This window comes from Crocodylus siamensis, chromosome 6, assembly GCF_052110815.1.
Source record: "Crocodylus siamensis isolate JL-2025a chromosome 6, ASM5211081v1, whole genome shotgun sequence".
Lineage (NCBI taxonomy): Eukaryota > Metazoa > Chordata > Crocodylia > Crocodylidae > Crocodylus > Crocodylus siamensis.
The window spans coordinates 17,018,493-17,036,252 of record NC_143400.1 but is presented as its reverse complement, the minus strand read 5'-3'; the positions used below and the strand labels follow the sequence as shown (position 1 = coordinate 17,036,252).

At 52.6% G+C, this 17,760-nt stretch overlaps 1 protein-coding gene and 2 non-coding genes across 4 annotated transcripts; all 3 read right to left on the bottom strand.

The window, feature by feature from the left end:
• Nucleotides 1-708: 708 nt before the first annotated feature.
• On the bottom strand, nucleotides 709-9,385 carry LOC149861309 (uncharacterized). 2 transcript variants are annotated; one of them, XM_090056372.1, is made up of 7 exons: nucleotides 9,338-9,385; nucleotides 7,261-7,728; nucleotides 6,923-7,133; nucleotides 5,728-5,985; nucleotides 4,767-4,883; nucleotides 3,375-3,559; nucleotides 709-2,905 (listed from the first exon to the last, which is right to left on the bottom strand). In XM_090056372.1, the coding sequence occupies exons 2-7, from the start codon at nucleotides 7,621-7,623 to the stop codon at nucleotides 2,144-2,146; spliced, it is 1,896 nt and encodes a 631-aa protein (XP_089912498.1). In that variant the 5' UTR covers nucleotides 7,624-7,728; nucleotides 9,338-9,385; the 3' UTR covers nucleotides 709-2,143. The 2 variants fall into 2 exon arrangements, with proteins under 2 accessions (XP_089912498.1, XP_089912499.1); XM_090056373.1 differs by lacking the exon at nucleotides 9,338-9,385 and adding an exon at nucleotides 8,080-8,780.
• Nucleotides 9,386-10,697: 1,312 nt separating this feature from the next.
• TRNAT-UGU (transfer RNA threonine (anticodon UGU)) lies at nucleotides 10,698-10,771 on the bottom strand. Its single transcript has one exon. It is a non-coding gene; the product is annotated as a tRNA-Thr (tRNA).
• Nucleotides 10,772-14,501: 3,730 nt separating this feature from the next.
• On the bottom strand, nucleotides 14,502-14,572 carry TRNAG-GCC (transfer RNA glycine (anticodon GCC)). Its single transcript has one exon. It is a non-coding gene; the product is annotated as a tRNA-Gly (tRNA).
• Between the last annotated feature and the right edge of the window lie 3,188 nt (nucleotides 14,573-17,760).

The following is a 17,760-nucleotide window of genomic DNA, read 5'->3' as shown; positions in this document are numbered from 1 at the left end:
GCCAGTAAACCTGGAGGATTTTACTTAGTAGGGTTGGGAGAGAGCTAGCAATAGTTAACAATAAACCTGGCACAGGCTGCCAGATGTGGAAAGAGCAGCTGGGCTCCAATTGACCACCTCCAACTTCCGCCTGCTCAGCAGCCCTCCGTGTCTCTGGAATCAGAATCAAGGAGAGAGAAATCAAATGAGAAGATCTACTGGCTTTATCCCTCCTGGTGGGAATGCCATCATTCAACAGGAACTGGAGCCTAACATGGTTGTGGCCATGGGTGTAAGTAGAGGCCTGACCTCATCACCAGGTTCTCAGTTGGACTTTCCCATGCCCCCACTCACTTGCTAGAGATGCTGTGTGGCATCTACTTCTATAACACACCACTCTCTTCTCCATAAGACTGTCACAAAAAGCAGTGGGAGCTGCATTTGAGAAGCTGGCTCTGCAATCAGGACTTGTGAAGAGACATCAGGGGACCTTAACTGATCTGTACCCGTGCGCTCATGAAAAGGGGTGGTTCTGATTTCAGTTCCTTAGACACACACTCCCTCACCTACACACCTTGCCCCCCACCTCCACTGTCCCCTAGAAATTCAGGAAGTAACAGCCGCATTCAAAATGTGTCAAACAAACTCCCATTCCCTCCCTTCTTCCTGTGGCCACCTCCAACGACAAACAGGGCCTCCTGCCAAAGAACTGAGCACATTCAGAAGTCACAAGGTTATTCTTAAATGCTGTAATACAGGGAAAGCGTGGGGTGGGGGGAGATTTATACACTGGGGGATATCAGCAGAAAGGACAATTATAGAAATCATCTCCTCACAGGTTCCCCCAGCATCCGGGCTGACCTCTGCCTGAGATGTTTCCTTTTAACCCCTCCCCATCATCAAACCTTGGAGGCCAGCCTCTGTGTCCTTTGGGTCCTGTGGTGCCCTTGAAGGACCAAACAATGGGTGAATTCTTGCTGCAGCCCACCAGCAGGAGGCTAGTTGCGGTGCAGACTCTGGTGGGTGCTGAGCACGTTCCCAAGACCTTCCTGCATTGCTGGCAGAATTATAGATGCTCCTGGATCTGGATGCATTGGTGTTGGGCCAGTTTGGAGGAGTGGAGGAAGCACTTTGCACACTCTGAGGACTGATCTGGCTCCTCCCCTGTGTGGATATGTTGATGTAGAGCCAGGCTGTAAGATCAGGGGAAGCTTTTCCCACACTCCAAGAACCAACAAGGTCTCTCTACCATGTACATGGGCCTGCAGTGGAACACTAGAGGGTGCTACTACATTGAGCCACCCACTTCACTGTACCAGGCCCAAAACCATGCTTCAGGAGTCTCCCCTGGGGAGCCTACATCTGGCCATCCCCCTTCCTGCAGGCCTCCAGCAAGCATGGGTTAATACTGCTACCTCCCAAGCAGTGCTCTATGCAGTCTAGGGTATGTAGACCCTGCTGACTGCAGGGGTACTTTGGCCACTGGTCGTATCTGGCTGCTCCTTTTAGCCTGAAGCATTCCAAAGCAGCCTCCTGTACCGGAGGAAAGTAAAAAGCCAAGGCCACCTTAGCTATCTGCTCAATGGGAGCTATCAAGACTTATCTCTCTCCTCTCCCCTCAGAGATTCACAGCCAGGCATGCTGTAACAGATAGCTTTGATTGATCAGAGAGGGAGAACGTGGGGGTGCGGTAGAGAACAGAATAAGTTTAAGAGAAAAAAAACCCAAACACCTTGAACTCTCCAATAAAATGAGTCATACAAAAATGGGCTTGTGGCCCTTTCAGCACGTCTAAAAATCACTTAACCTAATATACTGGCTAAGTTTCCATATCTACGGACAGTATAATCATCTAGAGCATTTCTCCAGAGGTCCAAGCTTGGCTGAGTCCCCAATATGACTGCCTCTCCTTCCCAAAAATGCCTGCTACAGGACAAAGGAAAAGCAAGCTTCCCCTCCCTTAGGAATGTTTAAAGCCCAGTTGCCTAGATGACCACGTAGAGCTGAAGCAGAAGCGGCCGGGGGCTGGGCTGTCTCAGACCAGGAAGACAGGAATAGGGGGATTTTTTTTCCACAGATCTGATGGTTGCCCAGCCTACAGAACTGGTTGAAATTCTTCCCACACAAGAAGCGCTGATGTGACTTCTCCCCTTGTGTGGATATGCTAGTGCTCAACCAGGCAGGAGGATCGGGTGAAGCTCTTTCCACACACAGAACACTGATGTGGCTTTTCCCTTGTGTGGGTAAGTCGGTGTCTGGCCAGGTTGGAGGACAGGCTGAAGCTCTTCCCACACACAGAGCACTGATGTGGTTTCTCGCCTGTATGTATACGCTGGTGCTCAGCCAGCTTGGAGGATCGGGTGAAGCTCTTCCCACACACACAGCACTGATGTGGCTTCTCCCCTGTGTGGATACGTTGGTGCTCAGCCAGGTTGGAGGATCTGTTGAAGCTCTTTCCACACTGTAAGCACCGATGTGGCTTCTCCCCTGTGTGGATAAGCTGGTGCCGGGTGAGGTGGGAAGACCAGATGAAGCTCTTCCCACACACAGAGCACTGATATGGCTTCTCTCCTGCATGGATACGCTGGTGCTGAGCCAGGTCAGAGGATCGGGTGAACCTTTTCCTACATTCTGACCATCTATGTGGCTTCTCCCCTGTGTGGATGAGCCGGTGTTTGGTCAGGCTGGAAGACAGACTGAAGCTCTTCCCACAATCTAAGCACTGATGCGGCTTCTCCCTTGTGTGTATGTACCAGTGTCTGGCCAGCTTGGAGGTCTTCCTGAAATTCTTCCTACACTTGGTGATGTGGCATGGCTGCTTCCCACTCTGCACACACTGGTGCTGGGACAGGTCTTGCCAGCAGCTGAAGTTCTTCCTGCACTTGGTGCAGCGGTGTGTCTTCCTTCCCAGGTGGGTGCGCTGGTGCTGAAACAGAGAGAAGAAATGGGTGAAGGTCTTAGCACACCTGACACAGGAGTACTGATGCTTTCCCCTGTGTTCACATAAGTGCTTGACCAGGTCCAAGGGGCACAAAGAGCTCTTCCCACGTTTGGTGAAGCAATGGGGGAGTTCCCCAGAATGGATCTGGCAGTGAGCAACCATTGTGAAGAGGCAAGTGAAGCACTCCCCACAGGTGGTACATATGTGGGGCTTTTCCTCAGTGTGTGCTTTATTTGTAAAGAGCCAAGAGTGGTGGACAGTTAAAGGGTTTCCTGACCTTGGGGCAGGGGTGGGCCCCTGGTTCCATTTGAGGCCAACCCCTGCTTTGGCTTCAATGCAGTGCCTCTTTCCAGGGGCTCTTTAGGTCTCTCAGCTCCACCAATTCTACTCTGCACTCAGGGCTCTTTCTGGGTTCTGCCCCTTCTCCACTCTTACGCTCAACTGGAGACTGTACCTGGTTCACTGCTACATTCTCCTTCTGCTTTCTGGGCATCTGCTGACTCTTGTGCCATTGCTCCTTCTCAGGTCTCAGGGAGTCCATCGCACCCAAACTCCCTGGGGAAGTCCGTGGTGGCTCCAGGTTCACAGACCCTTCTGCAGGAGCCTGCTCCTCAGCTATGCTCAGCAGCCAGGCACCACCTTCACGGAGAAGAAAATCCCGATTACTCCCTACTGTGCCAGCAAAGGGCAAACACTTCTATTCCTTCTGCTGGGATAGGCCTCAGAGCAGTCTTGGACCTTAGCATCTGTGTTCCCTCAAGAAATCAATGTTTTCTTGCCAAAACCCCAAGTGCTGGGAGGAAGGGAAGGGCTGTACCCTGTGCCAGGCTAATGTTCCCTATTAGCAGGAGTTCAGAACCAGACTCAGTATTTCTGGCTCAGCTGACAGCCCTATCCCCTCAGGCCCTGCTTAAGAGAAGTACGTGTGGGATATGTTCATTAGGACAGTATTTGAATGGCTTCATGCTATAATGGCCCGAGGAGGAAAGGGGGTGGTCTTAGAGCTCCAGTTCTCTTTTCTGAAAGGAGCACAGCTGTGTCTGCTGCAACTAATGAACTCATGGAGCTTTCCTCCACTGACAGGCCCCAGGGGGCCTTTATGTCAGAGGAGTCTGTACTGGGTCTATAGCCCTGGCATGAACCTGAACCTGGACTTAATGCAGTCTCAGGCTTTGTGACACTCGGGGCCACAGACACAAAACACGAAGGAGACAATACTGGTGCAAACCGTGGGGTATTCACTTCCCCACCTTAACCTGAAAGTTCTGAGTTGTACTCCTGACATGGTACAGCCATGCAGATGATGCATCTTGAGACCATAATGAAACAAATCCTGGGTTCCAGATCAACCTAACCAGAAGCCAGGACATCTTCAACTTTTCTTGTCCAATAGTAATGGCTACACAGAGCCTCTGTACACCATGCTAATATGGACGGGGGACTACAAAAATCCCATCATGACCTGAGAAAGGGTATTAGAGAGGTATGGATACCTTGGGCTGGGGAATGAACTCTTACATTCCTGAGTGAAGATGGAAGTTTAAGATCATGGTGTCCCAGGGAAACCACATCTGGGCTGAAAAATCAAGGCAGCAAACCTGACTGTTCTCTAAATCTATCATCCAAGGGAGAAGAAAGGACTAGTTACATGTCTCCACGATTCAAATTTCAGGAAGTGGGAACAACACCTGCCGGAACACATTATAGCATAATGTACTGTAGTTGAGATCGGTGCCCAAGAATGGCAGCACACAGGCCATGTCTGCAGTTTCCCAGTCCCCCTGGCACTCTGGGCATGGAGCATTACTAAGAGCAGAGCTGGGTGAAGGGGACAGCTGCAACTCACCTGGCAGCAGGTCCTCTGACCTTGAGATTTCCCCACCGTCCTCATCATCACAGCAACAGAGCTCCATCTGTCCTTGCTGGATGCTGCAGACTAAGTCAGGTATAGGACCTTGATATCCTGTTTGAGATAGTGATTAAAGAGTGTTTGTGACTGGGTACTGGATATAGAATAACCTACCAGGATGCGAGGAATGGATGCAACGAACTCAAGGTTTCTATTAAGGCCTTGATGGACGGGGGAGAATAAGCATTTAGGATGAAAGAGAAGGCACTGCAGGGAGAAGCCTTCAATAAATGATGATCCTTGTCACCCAGGTTGTGGAGGGATGGCCATAGGAAACAAAGCACCAACCACATTTGGTTTAGAAAGGGCATTAAATTGACAGTCACCAGGGACAGGCATGAAGATTCACTTATGTGTGATGTACTAGGAGCAGAAGGATAAAACTTTGACTGTTTTCAAGGTACCAAAAAGAAGAGATATTGGGAAACACTTATGGATGGGTGACTTTTCTCTTGTCAGTGTAATTCCAGGAAAAGGAGCAGAAAGGAGTTTATTCTTAGTGAAGATTTAAAGCAAGCACTTGCGGCAGGGAAAAGCATCCGTGAATAATTCCCCAGGGAACAGATGTTTGTGTATTTTTGGCACAATAAATTGGAGATGATATGACCATGCTGAGAAGAGAAAGGGACATCATGTTGCCATGAAACTGCTGAATATGCAAGCACTAGGAGTTACAAGAATAGAGAAGACACAAGTGAGGAGAGCTGGATTAAATAAAGGAGGATAAAACAATATGAAATGTTAGAGAGGTCTCTCCACTGACAGCGCAGCAGGGAAGAAGTGGATTTAAACCACCAGCCAAAAGTTCACAAGGATGAGACTTCTGAAACACAGGGAGACGACTACAAAACTTCAGAGTTTGCATAGGTCCAGGAAGAAGCAACAACCAGAGCCTTACCCAGAGAAACAAGGATTTGGTATATCTTCAGCATCTGGTCCTGGTAAAGCACCTTGTCTTCATCTTCCAGCAGTTCCCACTCCTTCCTCGTGAAATACACTGCCACGGCCTCAAACACCTCCCAGAGCTGCACTTGGCCTGGCTCAGGTGTCAGGGAGCCCCTCTCCTCCAGTCTCCCTCGGGAAGTCCTCTGAAGCTCCAGGTTTAGAGGCTCTTCTCCAGGAGGCTTCTGCTCACCTCTCCTCGGGGTCCCAGCACCTGCAGGGTCGGAAAGAGAATGCACGGGGTAGCCCTGGTGCTGCCAGCACAGAGAAACCCCTGCTAGTCTCCTGTACTGGTCTGGGACTAAGAAAGAGAGAGGGTTCAGTGTGTGGAAGATGGGGGAGAGGGAAGACTAAAAGTCCCACAGCTCTTGCTAATACACCTCCATGTGCATGAGGCTGGAGACGAGCCCCAATAACTCTGTCTCAGCGTGGGGTGGTGATCCCAGAGCCTGCAGGGACATCGTTCTCGCTAAAAGAAGTTCCAAGGATGTTAAAGGGAAGGGAGAGGGGAAATGCAAGGTCAGTCTTCTCCAGGGCTCATGAAACAGTTCCCATGGCTCTGGGAGAACAAGAGCTGCTGAGCTGTTGGAGCACTGACCCCATGAAAATGTTCTGGCAGAGATTTCTCCACCGGGAGACAGTGACTCCTGCTTCTTGAAAGGATAAAACCACCGCTCCTTACCCACTCCAGGGGAAGGGCCTTGTCTGGGGCACCACTGCTCTCAGGTCTCCTCGGTTACAAGGGAATCTGCAGCAGGACAGAGCCCTGGGTTAAATGTACCTGAAGTAGCCAGAGGCTACTGGGGAGTCTCATTTCTCCATCACCTGCACCAGCCCCTTATTGGGTGCAGAGGTTTTTGGAACATGAATTACATCACTGATTGTTAGCATGGCAACATGACAAGGCCCAAACAAGATAAAGCCTCTCTCTGCTGGGTCCTGCAGACATGCAGAGAAAAAGATCAGGGCCCCCAGCCTGGGAGCTGCCCACCCACAGAGATCAGAGCTTGGGCCCAGCCCAGCCACAGGGTTATGTGTTTATGAATATTGCAGCCCTGTCACGGGCTGGGGCAGACATTTGAGCCTCTCCCCCTGCATGCAGGACAGACACGCAGGCACCCGGACCCATGCCCAGGACTTATGTCTGGTACCTGGCTCCTGGTGGGGCAAGGGCTCCTCTCTGCGGACATGAGGTGTCTTGTCCCCAGGCCCTGTGGTTTCCCTCTCTCCTGACTCGTCCAGAAGCCTTTCCACACAACATGCCTTTGGTTGCTCTGGGCAGAAAGCAGCAGGTTTCTGCAGTGCTGCTGTGGACTGCATGTTATCTGAGGACACTTCCTTGACCTTCATACTCACTGTGACCTGGGGATAACATATAGATATCACTGGGGAGCTGGAAGCTTAGGAGAGATGGGGCTGAGAGGGAACGTCCCCCAAACACATGGAGATGGAGACAGCAACATCCATGATCAGGGTAAAACATTCTCACCTGGAGCTTCTCATCCGCCTTCTGCTGAAACTGATATCCCTCAGCCAGGGCCAAGGCTTCTGCACAGGTCTCCACGCTAGGCCCCCACTCCCAGCTTTGCATCTCCTGGGGCAGGATGGCCAGGAACTGCTCCAGCACCACCAGCTCCAGGATTTGCTCCTTGCTGCGGTGCTGGGGCTCCAGCCAGCGCCGACCGAGTTCCTGCAGGTGGCTGCAAACCTCCCACGGCCCCTTGGCTTTCAGGTAGCGGAGGCTTCGGAAGCGTTTACGCCAAGTCTCTGGAGTGGAGAAGTCATGCCCCAGTGCCAGCTGTAGGGTCTCTGAGGGAATCTCGGTCTCAGAAGGGGGCTGCATGGTCTCCATCACCTCCTGCCCTGGGACCTCCTAGCGTCACACTGGCTCCTCTTGCAGCTGCTGCTTTACTGGCTGTGGTGGCGACAACCCTGGGGATATCCCCCTGGTTGCAGCCTGGAAGACACAAGGGACAGACATGTCTGTGCATGACTGTGTCGGACACATGGGGTCTTTGGTGGGGGCAGTTTGTGTGTCAGATGCCGGGATTCCTGTGGTTGTTTGCAGGTGTGTGCACGCAAGGGAGAGATGCTTTACTTCTTGGAGGGGGAATGATGGCTGGCTTGCATGTCCTGGATGTCCCGGATGTCCCACACGTGACGGTCTGTCAGACATATTGGCTTTTGTGAATGCGGGGTGGTGTCATGTGCATATGTATGCATGTGTGTGCTTGTACACACACACAGTCTAGGATGCCTGGGCTCTGTGTGCGTGTGATGAGGGCCAGGGTGTAGCGAGGGGGCATACCAGTGTGGGTTCAGCACAGGGCTCCAATGGGGCAGGGACTCTGCACCCAGCTGGTAGGTGCTTCCTTAGGTATAGGGTCAGCTGGCAGGGCACATGCCCCAAACTCATGACACCTGCACCCCAGGGCAGCGGCACGGCTCAGGCTGGCACTCCTTGTACTCACAGTCTTTGGACCCCGCTACTGTCTCCCCCAGCCCACATCTAATCCTGAGACTGCCAGTGCCCCTCATTCCTAACCTGCAATCCCAGCCCATGGTACCAACTTTAAATTTATTTCTCACTATGTCCTACCCTTTTCTTACTCAACTGTATTTGTCAAAGGAGAACTGAAGGGTTGTTGTGCAGCATGAAATGAAATGCAGACTTTCATAGAATCACAGGTCATAGAAATGAGGGTTGGAAGGGACCTCAGAAGGTCACACCTAGTCCAACCCCCTGCTCCAAGCAGGACCAGCCCCAACTACACCATGCCAGCCAAGGCTTTGTCTACCTGGATCTTGAAAAGCTCCAAAGATGGAGACTCCACCCCCCTCTGGGAAACCTATTTCAGTGTTTCACCACCCTCCTGCTGAGAGTTTTTCTTACTATCCAATGTCAACTCCCCTTGCTGCCCCTTGCTCCTTGTTCAGTCATCTGCCCCCACTAAGACCAGCCCAGCTCCCTCCTCTTTGCAACCACCCTGCAGGGAGTTGAAGGCTGCTGTCAACCCCACCCCACCCTTGTCGTCTCTTCTCCAGCCTCATGCAGCCCAGCACCCTCAGCCTCTCCTCACCCATCCCCGGCCCAGGCTCAGCACTGGGGGTGCAGTACAGGACAGCCCCCAGCACCCGGCAGTGCAGAAAACCTGTGCTCTGGGCCTGGAAACGCCCCGATCGCGCCGTCAGGAGACTCCCCCGGGCACGCAGACCTGTCTGGGGGTGACAGGAGGCAGGTTTGGCCCAGGTGTCCCAGCCTCATCTCCGCCCTGAGCAGGGCCTGGTGGGGATTGGGCGGGGGGGGGCTGAGGCAGGGCCCCGCTCTCCTGGGCCCGGTCCCGGGGGTTGGGCTGCTGCTGAGGGACCTCGCTGTGGGGGGAGGGGTCTGGGAGGGGGGCAGAGGTTACAGGCCGGGGGGCAGGAATGAGGTGACCCCCCACGGTGCCCAGGCGCGCTCCGCCCCCAGGGCAGGGCCCGGCCGCTCCCCGCGGTGCCCTGGAGCGGGTGCGCGTGGGGCTCGGAGCCCAGGGAGCCGCCGGAACCCGCCCGCGCCCCGTCCTCACCGCGCCCAGCCTCCGCTCTGCTCCCGACACACGTCCCCCAGAAGCCCCGCCCCTTCCTCCCGCTCCAGCCAATAGGAGCAGGGGGAGGCCCGGCCAATCAGAGAGGGGAGGGGGTGGGCCGGACTCCTAGGTCCCTCTTGTCCCTGCCCCGCCCCCTGGTGACGCCACCGGCAGCGCCCACGTGCTCCCGCCCCGCGCCGCCCACAGGCCGGTCCCGCGCCGCGCCCGGTAGCGCGGTGTCTGCGTGCCCCGCCCCCTCCCGCCCCCGGGCCGCTGCACTCCGGGGGCCCAGCAAGGCCTTTGGGAATCCGCTTGTCCTTGTCTTGCCTCTGCTCCCCCCGGCCGGGCCCGTGCGCGCCGCAGCCGGCCGGCGGGAAGGGTCTCCGGCAGCGCGGGGTGACCCGCCGCCCGCCCGGGTTTCCCAGACACGTCCCCCTTTCTGGGGCCCTTGTGCTCCATCCGCAGCACCTGCCCAGGGTTTCGCTGGGCGGGGGGGCAAGGGGCTGCTGGGGGGCTTCAAGTCTCAAAGGGCTGAGACCCACTGGTCTGACCTCTCCTTGTTCCCATGCGGGGTGGCTATAGGCCATACAGGTCCTGGGCTGGGACCCGTGGTTAGGGGCCCTGACAGGATTTGACCTGGACAACCGGTGGAATTAAAACCATGTAGGAGCTGCTGGGAACTGAGATCTCCCCCACCGGCACAAAGGTAGGGCCTGGGGGGCACCAGAGACCCACAGGGAGAAGCCCACCCCCACAGAAGGCGAGGGCCTTGTAGGGGGCAGCACCACCCCATGGGCTGCACCACCCCTGGCTAGGTGGCAGCCAGTCAGGGCTTCCCTACAGACCACAACCATCCTTATGGAGGTTAGGGTGCCCCTCTAGGGCCTGCCACCCGCTCTGGGTCTCTGGACTTGCTAAGAAGGGAGGGTACCCCCCGACTTCCAAAGGATGTTAGAAGTAAAAGGATTGGGGAGAATGTGGGCCCCTCAGCAGATGCAAAGGGTAATCTCATGGACAGAGTGCAGAGAGGGCTCAAGGATTTAGTGCCTTTCTTACTTCAGCAAGGTTTATTGTCCTCAGATACTCCTTTAGTTGGACTGTGTAATGGTCAGTCCAACTTAATGAAGCTTTCTCTTGACAGGTTGCAAGGTGTTAGATGCAACCAATGCTCTCTTAACTCACTACCAAGGACAGGTAGTGAGTTAAGGGAGATATCATACTTAGCTGATAGGGGAGATACTTTTCTTCTTTTCAGCGTTTTTGGTGTATTTAGAGGGTCCCTTGTACATGAAAGTCTACTAATGTTTCAAATGCTAGGGTCTCACCTAATCTCCTTGCACTGTGTTGGACAATGAAAAGCAGGCACTGCTGGGATTTGAACCCAGGATCCCCTGTTTACAAGACAGGTGCTTTAACCAGCTAAGCCACAGTGCCCATAGAAGCCTACTTTCCTGCCTTTCTGTCTTCTCCACCCTTACTCCTGTGAAGAGCACTTGTTTGCTTTGGGAATTAAGGCAAAAGTATTTCTCCCAGGCTAAAGAAGTTGATGGTGGGGCAGGCAGGAGGGGGTTGAAGCAAGTTTTTCACAGACCTGCCTGGGACCCAGGGCCTGGGGTTCACATTTCTGTCTCCTACCCCCATAGCATGTAAATCACTTGAATAAGTCACCCAGAGAGTTTATGGAATTTCCAATCTTCAGCAGTTTTTGAGAGCCAGCTAGAAGAAGCCCTGGCTGGGATGATCTAGTTGGGGCTGGTCCTGCTTTGGGCAGGTGGCAGGTCTACGTGACCTCCTGGGGTCCCTAACAACCCTCATTTTTTATGATTGTATGACTCGGGTGGCTCTGTGGCTGCTAGGGGCTGGTGGGCGAGGGCTGTTCTTGGCTGGTGTGGGATGTGGGATGTCACAACAGGGCCAAGCATGACAGTGTGTTCTGCTCCTGTCACGCGTGAACATTTGATCCTGTTGTTCCCCGCGCTTGTGTGGCCCCCAGAGCCCTGGTCCAACTGATGCCCCCTCCCAAACCCTACAGGCATCAACTACTCAGCATGCCCACTGTCCTGCTCTGGGTCCAACACCTTCAGGAGCTGGGAGGAGAGTTGAACTAACTGCACCACCCAGCCAGCCCAGCTCCTGAGGCTGGAGACCAAGGCCAAGATTGTGGATAGGCCAGGGCAGAGTGGTCTCTTGCTGTCCATGGCCTGTTTCTCAGCCAGGCACAAGCACCACTACATGAGCTCCTGTGTGCCAGTGCCTGGGTGGAGACAGATCCACATGCTCAACATCTTGGGGCGTAGGTGGGGCACTGGAAAGGAAGGCAAAGAGAGGCATGGGGGGGGGGGGGGTTGTGATGCCCTGAAGGGGCAAACTACAGTGTAGGTAGTTGGAAAATATTGACCTCCTTGCATTGGATGCTGTGGCATTGCCCACCCCACTGAGGTGGGAGTGGGGCAGGACTCCAGCCGATCCCTACCACCTTCTGCAGTTAGTTCATCTGTCTTCCCAGCTCCTGAAGGTGTTAGACCCAGAGCAGGACAGTGGGATACAAGGTGGCAGGTGGGGGCACCAGGGGCTAGATATCCAACACACCCAAGGTGCGGCTGCCTCTTGGGTGGGGTGTCAGGGGATGGGTTTGCACCTGGGCTGGGGCTGGCTGGCACCTCATAGATTCCCTGTTCAAAGAGGCATGGACTTCCATAGTTACAGCCTACTTGTCACATGTATAGAACATGCATATTTTATATTGTTATATATGCAATTTATGTTCGTGTGTCAGTTTTATGCAGTTAATTAACAGGAACATCTGGGAGTCCTTTCTTAGGAAAGAATGAGTTGGAAATCCAGGATTACTGAGAGGAGAAACAGAGGATGCTTTTCATCCCTGGGTCAGTTCTAACTGAACTGATCATGATTTCATATCCCTGAAACGAATTGTGATGGGTCCATACACAAGCAAGCGGGTGCTTCCTTCCCCGGTGCAGGGTCACTGTAACCCCCGATGGTGGGAACTTCTCTCCACGGCTCAGCTTATCCTATGCGTGGGGAGCTGTCTCTGCTGAGTCAGGCTAGCAGGGGTCTGAGCTCCAGGGCCTGAGCCTTTTGCAGCTGAACAAGGGCAAGGGGGTGGGGCAGGGGTCAAAGTCTGGATGTCCCCTTAAGGGAAAAGGAAATGGGAGAGGAAAGGGCTCCTTGGTTTTGCAGACAAATTTCAAACTAGATCCAAGGGCTGGAAACTGGAATGTGGCTTACTCATAGTTTCATAGTTTCTAGGGTCAGAAGGGACCTGACTAGATCATCTAGTCCGACCCCCTGCCATGGCAGGAAAGAGTACTGGGGTCAAATGACCCCAGCAAGTTGTTCATCTAACCTTCTCTTAAACACCCCCAGGGTAGGAGCCGGCATCACTTCTCTTGGAAGCTGGTTCCAGGCCCTAGCTGTCCTGACTGTGAAGTAGCATCTCCTGAGGTCTAGCCTAAACCTACCCTCTGCCAGCTTGTGACCGTTATTCCTGGTCACTCCTGGCGGTGCTCAGGGGAACAAAAGCACAATGACCCCTTTCCACTGCAACAAGAATTTTCACTTATCACTTAAACTGGGATTTGAACGCTCATCTTTCACATGGTAGGAAGAAACTCTACCACATGGCCACAAGTGCTGTGGCTTATGCTAGAGATGAGACAAATTTTCCTTTTTCCAGTGAGGGAATTGGACGCTCATGACTGCTTCCCAGGAGCCCTGGGGAAGTCTCCACCCCGGCCAGCTTCCAAGTCACAACTGAGCGTGTTTCGAACACACGGCTCTTCACCTGGGTGAGCCAGGGCAATTGTGTACTGCTTACCCCACCTCCCACCGCAAAGCCCAACCCCCTCCAGCTTCACACTGAGCTTTAAGCCAAACACGTTCCCAGCCCACCATCCCCAAAACACACCTAGCTGTACATGGATTAGGTCCACTGCGATTCCCAGCCCCCTTCCCATCCCCAGGGGTCCTACAGCACGCTTTCCCCAATGTCCCTTCTCTCCACCAGACCTATAGTCAAGATGACAGTATCCTCTTGGGGTAACCCTAGCCATGTCCCAACCTGTTTTCAGACTCTTGGCTTTGGGGGCATGGACTCAAGTTCCCCTCTCTGGTGACCACAGTACCTTGATTTGAAGTGAGCGTGGAACGAGAGTGGGTGCATGGGACCTGCTCCTGATGGCAGCCCTGGGGCAGTTCAGGCAAGCGCACTGCTGCACAGCAGTGTTTAATTTTAGGCCTTGCAGTGATCTCTGTTCCATGTCCAGACAAGAGGGTCTCCCCGGGGTTTCTCATCTACCCTGTGAAGTGAAGAGCATTTTGTGGTTGTGGTGGCGAGGAAAGGATGGGGCAGAACTCCTTTGTTGAGGTGTAACTTTATGTACAAAAATACCTTTTGTGGTACTTTATGCCTGGCTCTGGGGAAACAGCCCTTCCTGGGGAGTGGTACAGCATCAACACCCTTTCTGCAATAGTTGCCAGAGTTTTGCTGAAGACTGGAAAAAAAAAGAAAGGAAAGGGAGGCAAGCTAGGTGTGAAGGGGAGTAGAAAATAGAAAAGTGCAGTGAAAGAGGAGTGTGGCAAAGGAGAGGTCATTCAGGATGGAAAGAGCTGAACAGTGTCTCCACTCAATTTTGAACTGAAATTTAGGATTTAATGTCCAGGGTGCTGGCCTTCCCAGCGGGAATCCAGCTTTGAATTTCTCACTCATTCTCTCCTTCCCTTCTTTTTCTGCCAAATGCATTTCTCAATGGACAGCTCACCTTTTTTGTGAAGACTGAAATAAAATTAAGGTATTAAATATGTGGGGTTTCTCTTTCCTTCTGGGAAAGGCATGGGGGTGAAGGCTGCACTTTAATTCATCTTCTTTTTATTTGTACCATGCTCTCAGTGCTGTTGAAATAATCTAGAGGAGTAAGTCTCCGCAAGGGTGATTGGGCACTCTGGGGTGCCATGAGCTTTTTTAATGGTGCCACACAATATTAGTGCTGCTAGTTGTGTACACATCTGCACGCGATTTAAAAATGCTGTTCTGTCTTCCTTGCATTGGAAGATATGTTTTGGGTGTTTTTTTAAGTCAAGAGTTGAGGAAAAGTTACAAAGGAGTATCCTTGTCAAGGCATGTATACTCTTCAGTTAGAGCACCTGCACTGGCTGGGAATTGAACCCAGGTCTCCTGCATGGCAAGCAGGAATTCTACCATTGAACCACCAATGCTAGATAAAAAGAGCTGTTTCTGTCCAGATTTTGGAAAAGAAAAGTAATGTGCACTCAAGCCACAAAGGTTTTGGGTGCTCTTCAATCTCATGATCCAAGGCTGATCAGGAACCACTGGCCAGTACTGAAAGAAACAGCCAGCACTGGAAAAGAGATGAAAAAATGTAACTAGGTGAAGTGATTGGGCAACCTTGTCTTTGCTTCTGCAAGAACTCCACATCTCTTTTTGAGCTCCAGCATTACATGCAACTCCTCCTGTCCTGGGATGGATGCTGAAGGCAACCTGCAGTGATTAAAAGCATCTGGGAATGTAGGCGCTCACTGGATAGACTTAGCAGATGCCTGCATGTATGGCCTGGGCCACAGTCTTGGCATTTGGCTGTTCCTCTTCCTTTTTCTGTATTCATTTAATAGATTTCATCGATTTTTAGGGTCAGAAGGGACCTTGAAAGATTACTGAGTCCGACCTCCTGCCCTGGGCAGGAAAGGGTGCAGGTATCAGATGTATCAGACGACCCCAGCCAGGTTTGTCCAGTCTTCTCTTAAAGACCTCCAAGGTAGGGGCGAGCACCACCTCCCTTGGAAGCCCAGTCCAGGTTTTGGTAACCCTTACCATAAAGTGCTTTCTAATGTCCAGTCTGCATCTGGTTTCCATCAGTTTGTGGCCATTGTTTCTAGTTACTCCAAGAGGTGCCCTGGTAAACAGAGCATCTCCTATTCCTTGCTGCCCACCCCCCCTCAACAAATTTGTAGACCACCACCAGATCCCCTCTCAGCCTTCTCTTACAGAGGCTGAAGAGATCCAGGTCCTTCAATCTCTCCTCGTAGGACCTTTCCTACAGGCCCCTAACCATCTGAGTAGCCCTCCTCTGGACCCTTTCACGGTTATCCACATCCCTCTAGAAGTGCAGTATGCAAAACTGGATGCAGTACTCACTCCAGCTGCGGCCTCACCAGTGCCCCATAGAGGGGAAGTATCACCTCCCTGGACCTGTTCGTGATGCACCTGTTAATGCATGATAGAGTGCAGTTGGCTCTGTTGATCACTCCATCACACTGACGACTCATGTTCATCTCTGAGTCAACCATGACTTCGAGATCCCTTTCTGCTGCTGTGCTGCTTAGCTCATCCCCAATCTGTGTGTGTGTTGGTGATTCCTTCTCCCTAAGCACAGCACTCTGCATTTATCTTTGTTGAACTGTGTCCTATTTTGTTCTGCCCACCTTTCCAGCCTGTCCAAATCTTCCTGTGTCCATTCCCTACCCGCCAGTGTGTCTACCTCGCCCCATAATTTGGTGTCATCTGCAGATTTGGACAGTGTACTTTCCATGTCCTCATCCAATACGCTGTTTCTTGCAGGAATCCTTCCCTGGTCCCAGGGCAAAAGGAGAGATATTTTTATTCTTATTGTTTTAATTTTTCCATGTTCCAAGCCAAATCAGCCAAAGCATTCCTAATCCATGAGTCAGTCCAAAATCATAAGTGGCCTTACTACTGGCAAACATCCTCCACCCCATCTGGGGCTTCAGATGTTCCCAAATCCTTTGGCGGGCATCCTAAGTGCAAGCCCTATCCCAGAGGCTTGGGGTCTGGACACCCCCAAGTTTCGCTTGCCCTTAGCCATATGGCCACAGGAGCAAGCTAGCTAGGAGTCTCCCATTTCCACAAAGTGGGCATAAAGCCAAGCTCTCCACACTCCAGCAGGTAAATAGAAGGTTAACTATACATTACCTTGGTGGGTACTACCCCTGTGTCAGGAAAGTGGTCATCCCTGGGTGCAACTAGGAAAACCGCTGGGGTGGTCATGGTGTATCCATGACAAGCATAGGCACTAATCTGAGCCAAAAGGCTGAGAAGTGAGGAGATTTTTTTTTTTGTATTCCAAGCCAAATTAGCCAAAACACATTCCAAATCTGACAGTCAGTCCAGAACCATAAGTGGCTCTACTACTGGCAAACATCCTCCGCCCCCATCTGGGGCTTCAGATGTTTCCAAAACCTTTGGCAGGCATCCACTTGCAGGCTCAAGCCTGGAGGCTTGGGGTTCGGGTGCCCCCCGAGTTTTGCTTGCCCCTTCTTATCCCCTGCTAGTCCCTCCCTTCTCTCCCTGCCTGGCCTAGCTACCCCCTGCCTGTCACTTGCAGAGAAACTCATTGTTGGCACTGGTGATCTCCACCTCAGCTGCGGGGGTCGGGGACTCATATCATAGGCAGAAGTACCCCTCCAGGCAGTGGCACACATTGTGGGGAAGTGTGGGATTGCCTGGGGCACCTTTGAAGCTCAGAGTCCTGCAACAGGTTCTCATATGCACCTGGGGCATCATTGCAATCAGCAGCAGCAAGGCATAGTGGGTTGGGCACCCCTCAGTATGCTCAAACAGCTCATTGTGGTGTGACCAGGGAAGTCTTAGTACGGGCATGCTCAGGGCATAGGCCACCAGAGCACAGTGGGGGCAATGCACCAGCCCACCTTCCTTGTGAGACATACTAGGGAGAGAACAGGGGCAGCACCAGCTCTGTGTCCCGGATGAGTGGGAGCCCTCGTTCAGAGGAACTAGGGCAGTCCCGTTGCAGGGCATGTGTACAGGCTTCTGCCTCAAGGGCCCCCCTTGCTCTGTGCACTGCTCTGGCCTGGCACCTTCATTAGTTCTTGTGTTGGCTCAGCTGTGCAGATTTGAGTACAGTTTTCCTAATTAAAGAGCTTCCAAGATCCAAACTTAAGGTTTGCTCTTCCTCAGGCTTCTCCTCCATAAGAACACAGGAACTGCCACTTGTTAGGGGTGGATGATAGCTCTAATTTACCCAGTCTCCTGTGTCACAGCATCACAGGGCAGGTAGTGAATGGGAGAGGGAGCTGGGTCTGACCAGGGTTTTTTTCCATCATTCCTCCCTCATTTGCTGCCTCCAACATTTAAGGTCTGGGAAGTTCTGATTCAGAGGCTGCCCCCCCAACTCTTACGTTCAGTAGTCACTAACGCACCTTTCCTCCAAGAATGTTTTTTTGAAAAATTTATATCTCTCTTTATATAAGGTTATATATATATCTACACTCTTGAGTATCACTCCACAAAGAAAAACTATAACCCATTACAAAAACCGTGCCCGCACAGCCCGTGTACCCATACAAAGGCCCGCGGGCCATCCAGACCTGTTACAATATCCGCACCATGCACCACGTACCACGCACAC

Bases quoted from the DNA above. Each gene is read 5' to 3' on its own strand.
- LOC149861309 (XM_090056372.1), bottom strand. From the start codon at position 7,623: ATGGAGACCATGCAGCCCCCTTCTGAGACCGAGATTCCCTCAGAGACC. The intron at 5,986-6,922 runs GTACCAGACATA...CCGACCCTGCAG, and splicing joins CTTGCCCCACCAGGAGCCAG to GTGCTGGGACCCCGAGGAGA. The intron at 4,884-5,727 runs GTAAGGCTCTGG...TATCTCAAACAG, and splicing joins CCAAATCCTTGTTTCTCTGG to GATATCAAGGTCCTATACCT.